Source organism: Brassica oleracea, chromosome C1 (assembly GCF_000695525.1).
Source record: "Brassica oleracea var. oleracea cultivar TO1000 chromosome C1, BOL, whole genome shotgun sequence".
NCBI classification, from domain to species: domain Eukaryota; kingdom Viridiplantae; phylum Streptophyta; class Magnoliopsida; order Brassicales; family Brassicaceae; genus Brassica; species Brassica oleracea.
The window spans coordinates 32,889,576-32,899,503 of record NC_027748.1 but is presented as its reverse complement, the minus strand read 5'-3'; the positions used below and the strand labels follow the sequence as shown (position 1 = coordinate 32,899,503).

Below are 9,928 nucleotides of genomic sequence, written 5' to 3'. Positions count from 1 at the left end.
CTAAACCCTAAACCAACAATCCTAAACCCTATTTTTTTTTGAAATATAAATCCTAAACCCCGAGATATCAACTCTAAACCCTAAACCCCGAGACATCAACTCTAAACCCTAAACCCCGAGACATCAACTCTAAACCCTAAACCCTAAACCTTCAACTATAAACCCTAAAACATAAACTCTATACCCTAAACTTCAACTCTAAACCCTAAACCATCAAAACTAAACCCTACACTATCAACCCTAAACCCTAAACCGTAAAAAGTAAACTCTAAACCCTAAACCCTAAAAATTAACCCTAAACCTTAAAACATCAACTCTAAACCCTAAACCCTAAACCTTCAACCCTAAGCCCTAAATCCTAAACCCTAAACCCTAAAACCCTAGAGCTGATGTTTTAGGGTTTAGATTTGAAGGTTTAGGGTTTTAGGGTTTTAGGGTTTAGGGTTTACGTTTAGGGTTTAGAATTGATGTTGTAGGGTTTAGATTTGAAGGTTTAGGGTTTTAGGGTTTTAGGGTTTAGGGTTTACGTTTAGGGTTTAGAATTGATGTTGTAGGGTTTAGATTTGAAGGTTTAGGGTTTTAGGGTTTTAGGGTTTAGGGTTTACGTTTAGGGTTTAGAATTGATGTTGTAGGGTTTAGATTTGAAGGTTTATGGTTTAGAATTGATGTTTCGGGGTTTAGGGTTTAGAGTTGATGTTTGATGGTTTAGGGTTTAGAGTTGATGATTTAGGGTTTAAAGTTGATGTTTTTAGTTTAGATTTTGGGTCTAGGGTTTACGTTTAGGTTTAGAATTGATGTTTTAGGGTTTAGATTTGAAGGTTTAGGGTTTATGGTTTAGGGTTTAGAGTTGATGTTTCATGGTTTAGGGTTTAGAATTGATGATTTAGGGTTTAGAGTTGATGTTTTAAGTTTAGATTACTTAACCTTATGTTTTTTTTTGTCAAAGTTAATCAAAAGGTTATAAATGTCTTTTACTCTTCATTAAAGATGAAGGTAAAATTGGTTAGTGTAAACATGAAAAGTGGTACTTTGAAAATAGTATTTTTGGTAATTTCCCATGTAATTATCACATTAACTTCTCCAACATATATTATGCATCTTCTTCGGCCTCTTCTTATTTTTTTCGTTATCATTTCGTTCTTTTTATAAAAATTTTGCTAATGTTTTCCTAATTATTTACATAATTTTGCCAAATATTTATTTTTCTCTCTAAATAGTAATACAAAACATACAATCAACGAAACAAAAATCCATCTTAGAATTCTTTTCAGTCATAATATTAACTTATTCACTATATTATATGACTTAAATGCAAAACATTTTTTAATCAAAATTCTCACATGATCCGTTAATATAATCCTTCCAATCTTAAAAGGCTAATTGTTTATAAAGCATATATTGACATTATAAGAGATTAGTAATTATTATAGATACGACTATATTTCTATATGAATATGAAATCGTTATATCGATTTCTATAAATTGTTTTATATTCATTATTTTATGTAGTGTTTAAATATAAAAATAATTGATCAAAAATTATTACACTTTCTTTATTTTTGAATATTAGCTACCATTAATTATTATTTTTAATATCATTTGGGTTATTTGGCAAGTGATAGTAATTAGTATTAGACTTATCTTTTATTTTAGATATAATTAAAATAATAAAAGTTCCGTTCATTATATTATGTAGTTTATAAATATAAAAAATAATTAATCAAGCGTTAATATTCTTTATATAATTTCAACAATTACTTACCATAAATCAGTATTTGTAATATAATTTAGATTTTTGGCAAGTGATAGTAATTGGATCTAGATTTTTTTTTATTTTAAATCTAAAATAAACAAATAGAATTAAAAATTATCGACCAAGCAAATTATAAAAAAATTCTTAAGACTGCACAAATGATCGACATGTAAGCAAAATTTACTTAAGTGGCTTCTATTTTAATATATAGAAGAATTTTTATTTTTTTAAATGTTTTATAAACTCATATAATAATTTAAAATTAAGATAAAATAATTTTGTAAGCCATGATAGATAATTTTATAAATGCTTTATTTTTTTATAAATGACTTATAAGACATATATGGACATTATAATACATTAATAATTATTATAATTTTTTATATAAATATAATGTTTTATATAAGAATATGAAATCATTATATCGATTTCTAGAAATTGTATTCAATTAATTATATTATGTAGTATATAAATATAAAAAGAATCAATCGAATATTATTACACTTTATACAATTTTGACAATTAGATACCATAAATTATTATTTGTAATATTATTAGACTATTTGATAAGTTATATTAATTGGTTCTAGACTTACCTTTTATTTTAGATCTAATTAAAATAATTATAAATTGAATATACTTCAACCAATCAAATTATAACAATTTTCTTAAACTCTCTCTATGATTGACACCTAGACAAAAGTCACTTAAGTGACTTCTCATTTAATATATAGGATAATTTAGATTTTTGGCAAGTGATATTAATTGGATTTAGATTTTTCTATCTTAAATCTAAAATAAAATTAATAAAATTAAAAATTATCGACCCAGCAAATTATAAAAAAAAATTCTTAAGACTACACAAATGATCGACATGTAAGCAAAATTCACTTAAGTGACTTCTATTTTACTATATCGGAGTATATCGGAGAATTTTTATTTTTTATAAATTTTTTAAAAACTCATATAATAATTTAAAATTAAGATAAGCTAATTTTGTAAGCCATGATAGATAATTTCATAAATTCTTTATTTTCTTATAAATGACTTATAAGACATATACGGACATTATAAGACATTAATAATTATTATAATTATTTTTATATAAATATAATGTTTTATATATGAATATGAAATCATTATATAGATTTCTAGAAATTGTATTCAATTAATTATATTATGTAGTATATAAATATAAAAAGAATTAATCAAATATTACTACACTTTCTATAATTTTGACAGTTTGTTACCATAAATTATTATTTATAATATCATTTAGACTATTTGGTAAGTTATATTAAAAATTGAATATACTTCAACCAATCAAATTATAACCATTTTCTTAAACTCTCTCTATGATTGACACCTAGGCAAAAGTCACTTAAGTGACTTCTCATTTAATATGTAAGAGGATAGAAATTTTACACGCGAGTTTATATTACTAGCTAGTTTAATTTTATCTTAATTTTAAAATGATAACATATAAATGACTTATATACATTTTCTATAAAATTGTATCCAAAGTCTGATTTATTGTTTTTTCCTATTATATTTTATACAATTACACTCTTTAAATAACTAGTATTCAGATCTCTTTGTTTGTATAAGTAAATATATCCCAGTATTTATAAACATACTTATATTGTTTATTTAATTATATATATATATATATATATATATATATTTAAACATTATATAGATTGTTTGATACATATTACTTCATATGCACAATTCTAACTTTTCATTGTATTTACCAAATTTTACAATGTAATTATCAATATTATATTCTTATTTTATGCATATATGTATTTGAAATATTCTTATATAATTCTTTTAAAGGTAAATCTGATAGTATAATATTTAGATTTAGGTCATTATCATAATAAATATTTAAATAATTTTAAATATTTTTGGTTAGATATAAGAAAAGGGGAAATAAATATATACAAATTTAACTATTGTTTAGTAATATTTTTTTATTAAAATAAGAATATGTAAAATCTATAATATTAGATATATCTTCTACTTAATCTAGTTACTATATAAATTAATTTCATGACTATTACCTTTTATTAGTTCACATATGTTTTCTGGCCTAATTATTAGTTTGCCAAAATTTCATTTTTTTTTAGTTTATTTATTAATATTCTCGGATAATATAGTCTCTAACTGATTAATGTATAATTAATATTTTTCATATCTTTTTCTGTTGTTTCTGAACCTTGATGCTCTACCTCTAGAGGATCTACGAGTCCCTCCTGCTTATATTACTCAAATATTAATAAATATCAATTTACCAACGATTCTAATGTCAATATTATCTTTAAATATTAATAAAAAATTAGTAATTTTTGATCATTTGTGATGCAAGAATACAAGAGAAATTCGTCAAGGATGCTCCCTGTCGCCATATCTCTACGTTATTTTGAATAATATCTTGTCTAAGATGTTGAATAATGCGGCTGCAGCTCATCAGTTTGCTTATCAGCCGCAGTGTAGAGAAGTGCAGCTCACGCATCTCAGTTTTGCCGATGACATACTAGTGTTTACCGATGGTTCAATCAGTTCCTTACGATGGGTACTGGAGGTAATGGATCAGTTTGCTAGCATATCAGGACTTCACATAAACGCTTCTAAATCCTCCATCTTTGCTGGAGGTCAGAGTATAGCCCCGTTGATTCATGAGGCTGATTGTATGGGAATCAAGGTGGGAACTCTGCCGGTTAGGTATCTGGGTATACGTCTTACTACTAAGGCCCTTACAAAGCAAGACTATGAACCTTTAATAGACAGAGTAAGACAAAGAATGTTTACTTGGCGGAATAAGTGTATATCATATGCATGTCATCTACAACTGATCAAGTATGTTATCTCCAGTATTGTAAACTTTTGGAGTCAGGCTTTCATTCTCCCTAAAGTGTATGGATGAGCTTGAAAGTATGTGTAGTGCTTTATTGTGGTCTGGCTCTCCAAATCAGACTCACAAAGCCAAGGTGGCATGGGACGATCTTTGTTATCCTAAAGATAAAGGTGGGCTTGGAATACGAAAGCTTCGTGACTCTTCCATGGTGTTTGCTATGAGTTTAATTTGTAAAAAAAAAATTCGTTTAAAAACTCCTTGTGGGTCTGTTGGATTCAACAGTATTTTCTGAGTCAGAATTCTTTTTGGGATGTCAATGAAGATGGAAAAGATCTTGAGTATGGATGAAACTCTTGAAGTTGAGACCTCTTGTGTATCAGTTCATTCGGTACGAGGTAAATGGTGGCCATACCGCCTACTTTGGTTTGATGATTGGTTAAAAATGGATAAAGTTATAGATATCACTGGTGCTGTGGGCACATGTTATCTTGGAGTGGCTTGTAATGCGCGAGTAAGAGATGCAGTTCTGGACTCAAACTAGAATATTAGAGGTCGCAGAAGCCCCACTTCCATGCCCTTCATGACCGGATTCAGAATGAGCAAGCCCCCAATGACTCTTTTGGCAGCGATGTGGTGCTTTGGAAGCATTCAGAAGATACATATAAAACTTGTTTTTCATCAGCCAGGACTTTTGGATCAAATCAGGGTGAAAAAGGCTATTGTCTTTTGGAGTAAAAGTGTATGGTTTTCTCAGGCGGTACCACGGTTCTCTTTTATAGTTTGGTTGGTAGTTAAAAATAGACTTTCAATAGGAGATAGAATGAGAGCTTGTGTTATTGAACAGAGTTTTGTCTTGTGTGTAGAAACAGAGACTAGGGATCATGTTTTCTTGGCTTGCCCGTACTCCTTTACAGTATGAGACAAGCTCGCGAATCACCCGAGTGCAGATAGGACTGATCCAGACTGGATCACACTGCAGTTTGTGAATGAAAATTCTCTTCAAATCATGGACAAGATCTTGCTTAAAATGGTTTTTCAGAGTAGTATCTATCATCTATGGTAGGAGAGGAATGAGAGAAGACATCATAAAGGTTTTCGGACGGTTGATCAAGTGGTACGGATCATTGATAAGGCTATGCAAAATAGGATCACTTTTCTTCGATACAAGGCTAACCACAAGTTGCAAGCTTGATGCATCGGTGGTCTGAAATTACAGCTTAGCAGATAAAAGCTTAAAATTCATTCTTTACAACATTGTATAGTTTCTTCTATAGCATTCATAGCCTGATGTAAATCCATATTTTTTCTACATTGATCAATAAATTTCACATTTCATCAAAAAAAAATTACTAATTTTTGGGTGGACCGCTACAGATTTTCTATGTTTTAATATATTTTATTAACATTGCTCTTATATTTTATTAACATTATTTTTCATATATCTTTCTTTTACAAAACTCTCGTTAGCACAATTTCAATTTTATATGTTATGTTGATTGCTTTAATAAATTTTCATAAGTATCACTTTTATTGGTGAATTAAATTAAAGATGTACGAAGAGGCACCATGTATATTTTGTTTTATTGTTAATGATTTTATTTTATAAAACTCTTGTAAATTAGAAAAATCTTTAGGTTTGTTTCATCAAAACCAATTTGATTAGTTTAATTAAAATTTGGATTATAACTTTCTAAAAACATTTGTATCAAAACATGATAAAGTAGTGTTATTAAAATTTTAATTGTTGATGAGTAAATAAATATGTTAATTCATTTGATCGATAAAAGGCAGTTTAAAAACGCATAAATAAATAGCCTAATTAACAATATGTGTCGCAACAAGTGAATTAATTTTACCATCATTTACTTTTTATAAATATTTGTAAACTTATCGTAAGCCAAAGAATTAACTAACTCGATAAAAAAGAACCAAAATCAACTTTTTTTCTTTAAAAACTTGTGTAACCTATTAGTTTAGATGATTTTATAGCCGACATCAATATAAATAAGAAAATTTTAAATACTAAATTTCAGTTTATAATTAATTATTTATTTGATTAGATTAACTATTTTGTATTAATTATCTATTTTATTTATAAATGCTATTTGTATGTCTTGACATACTTTACTACATAACTTTTATCAATATTTTTATGTTAATTTCGAAAGAGTTAGCATATATATTAAGTTAGTCCCTTTCTATTCTCCTTTTATTTTTTTATATTAGTTGATATTTTAAAATTTATTTTGATAGATTTGTTTTGGAAATAAAGATTTTTAAAAATATTAAACTATGATGTCAAGGTTACATATTTGATATTTTTGAATTATATGTGAATATTATAATAGCATTTAGCCTCTATTGTATAAAACAGTTGTGGTCATAATTTTGTTTTTTCTTGTTAAACTCTTTTTGTGTTAAGTTTTCAGTAACTTAGTATAAATATCAACTTAAACTTTAAGATAATTTTACATTTGTTAATTATTTACTTTTTATTTTTGTATTGAATTTTATTTTATTTTTACAAACATGATTATTTAAAAAATAATAATTTTCCTTTAAAATTTTGATTTCTTTTAAAAAAATTGTTCATTTTTGTTAGTTAACGTTTATGTTTAAGTAGCAGCTGATACAAGTAGACTTGCAAAAATTTAGATGTGGACTTGAAAATTCAGAGAAGAATGTCTTATCCAACTTTGCTCAATACTCATCAACGAGCTTAGAAAAGTAATTAGAATATGTCTCCATCAGCTTTCAAGGCTCGTTGTAATCCACAAGATCACCTGTTCAGAAAACAAACCAGAAAAACCATTGGTTCTCATGAGCCTGAATCAAATAGAAGTTGTAGCTTCATCTAACCCAAATATTTTGATTCTCTTCAACAACACTCTTCCTAGACAGAACTGTCTCTGTCCCACCCTCTAGTTCTCTCCTTCCTCACTCACTTCTCGTACACCAAAACGACAAACATAAGGCTAAACCGAAATCTTGTAAACAGAAAACATCACTGCGTTTCATATACCCGAAGAATCAAGTTTTGTTAGGCAGATTGCTGATCGTTGTCTTGAGCCGACACTTCTCGAGAGCCTACACGCAAAAGGAATGGTTTCATCAGAAATTCTGCATAGGCGGGCCAACTGAAACCTTTGCTTTTGTCATCCACTCAAGTTAGTCCTTCTTTGGCCTATTTCAGTGAGATCACCATGTCCTATAATCAATTTATGTCCTTATCTATTAGATAAAGATGAATTTATATCTTAGATACACATAACAATATGAGGTTTCATAGTTATCTCCTATCTTTACGGATCATACCGTATGCATAAATATCGATGTTGTAACCTTGAGATCAATAACAGAAACAGAGTTGATGTTAGCTTGTTATGGTATCAGAGCAAGACAACTAATTTTTTTACAAAGCTAATACGAACCACCAAAACATATTGTTACGGTGAGATATTGATCTTCATCTACTAGCATGGAGTCACCAAAAGCTACCGAAGGCAACAAGAATTCTCTTATCTCTCCATATTATCTACATCCGTCAGATAATACAGGGCAAGTGCAGACACCCATTCTTCTGAATGGAGCAAACTATCGGTGGGCAAAATTGATGCTCAACTCGCTTAGAGCAAAGCGAAAAATAGGTTTTGTTGATGGAACCCTTAAAAGACCGATTGACAAACCAGAAGATGAAGAAAAGTGGGACATGGTCAATGCCATGATTATCGGGTGGATCTATAGTAGTGTTGACCCAAAACTGCGACCGTCAATCTCGCTTGTTGACAGCGCCAAGGTGATGTGGGGAGGTCTACAACGGAGGTTCTCAGTAAGCGATGATACCAGAATTCATCAGTTACATGCTGACATTGCATCATGTAAACAGAATGGAGATACAGTGGAAGTTTACTTTGGGAGATTAAAAGTTTTGTGGGATGATCAAGCTCACTTTGATAAGGGATTCACATGCTGCTGTGGAGATTCAGAATGTGCAGTGATGTTGAAGTATGAAAAGAAAGAAGAAAAGTTAAGAGTGCATCAATTCCTTATGGGGTTGGATAACTCACGGTTTGGAACAACACGTTCAAATTTGCTAAGTAGACAAACTGATCTCAATCTTGAGTCAGTTTATTCACAAACAATTCAAGAAGAATGACATCTGAATGTCATGAGGCATGAAGAAAGAACACCAACGATGGGTCTGTCTGCAGTAACACAGGCTTCCTCTGTGTCGTCAAGTCAACAAATCATGACCAATGCTCAAGCTGCAGCAGTTAGGTTTGCAAGAAACAACTCGGTTTGTTCCCACTGTGGAAAGCAGGGACATGAAGTAAGTCAATGCTTTCAAGTCATCGGATATCCAGAGTGGTGGGATAAGAATGCAAAACCTGCAGCAGGTCGAGGGATGGATAAAGGAGGGCGAGGCAACGGATCTGACTCACAAGGAGGCAGAGGACGTGGTCGTGGAACTGGATTTCGTGCGTACAACACTCAGGCTGACACGCCTGGAGAACAAGAGCTGCAGCAGACTCAAGGGATTCCAAACTTCACAAATGAACAATGGGCAACCTTGACTCAGTTTGTGAATTCACAAAAATCAAACAACAGTGAGAAGCTTGGTAAGAAAGACAAACTTGTTTTTTTTGGAAAAGACAGTAGATACGATATCATTATTGACTCCGGTGCTTCTCACCATATGACTGGAGAGATTAATCTGCTTAGTGATGTTATAACAATCTCACCAGTTTCGATTAGAATGCCAGAAGGTAGTGTTACTTGGGCCACACGACGAGGTCAACTGAATCTTGGTGGTCGTCTCATACTGAGACATGTTCTCTACGCTCCACATCTCTCTGCAACACTCATATCTATATCTCAGCTACTGCAAGATATTGATGGATTTATCCTATTTACTAAAAAGTTTTGTGTGATACAGGACCTCGCCTCGAAGACTTTGATTGGTGCGGGTGAAGAGCATAATGGGGTTTTCAAGTATATGGGAACCGTTGCTGTTCAAACAAATCATGTGGAAGCATTTCAGACACAAGATTTGTGGCACGCACGCATGGGTCATCCGTCATCTGCTGTTCTTTCTGTTTTGTCATCAGTTGCTGGTTTTACTAAAAATATTGGTGTTTTAGAGAATTCTTGTGGTATCTGTCATCAAGCTAAACAAACTCGACACGTCTTTCCAGTTAGCATTAATAAGGTTGATGATTGTTTTTCTTTGATACACTGTGATTTATGGGGACCATATCGAGAACCATCAACAACTGGAGCACGTTATTTTCTAACTATAGTGGATGATTTCTCTA

The 9,928-nt window shown here is 30.5% G+C and overlaps 1 protein-coding gene across 1 annotated transcript; it reads left to right on the top strand.

Moving 5' to 3' along the window:
- Nucleotides 1-8,757: 8,757 nt before the first annotated feature.
- Nucleotides 8,758-9,632, top strand: LOC106294477. The gene is made up of 2 exons (XM_013730037.1): nt 8,758-9,232; nt 9,550-9,632. The coding sequence occupies exons 1-2, from the start codon at nt 8,782-8,784 to the stop codon at nt 9,582-9,584; spliced, it is 486 nt and encodes a 161-aa protein (XP_013585491.1). The 5' UTR covers nt 8,758-8,781; the 3' UTR covers nt 9,585-9,632.
- The last annotated feature ends 296 nt before the right edge of the window (nt 9,633-9,928 follow it).

Coding starts and splice junctions, on each gene's coding strand:
- LOC106294477 (XM_013730037.1), top strand. CDS start 8,782: ATGAGGCATGAAGAAAGAACACCAACGATGGGTCTGTCTGCAGTAACA. Junction 9,233..9,549: donor AAACAACAGTGAGAAGCTTG/GTAAGAAAGACA, acceptor TGTGTGATACAG/GACCTCGCCTCGAAGACTTT.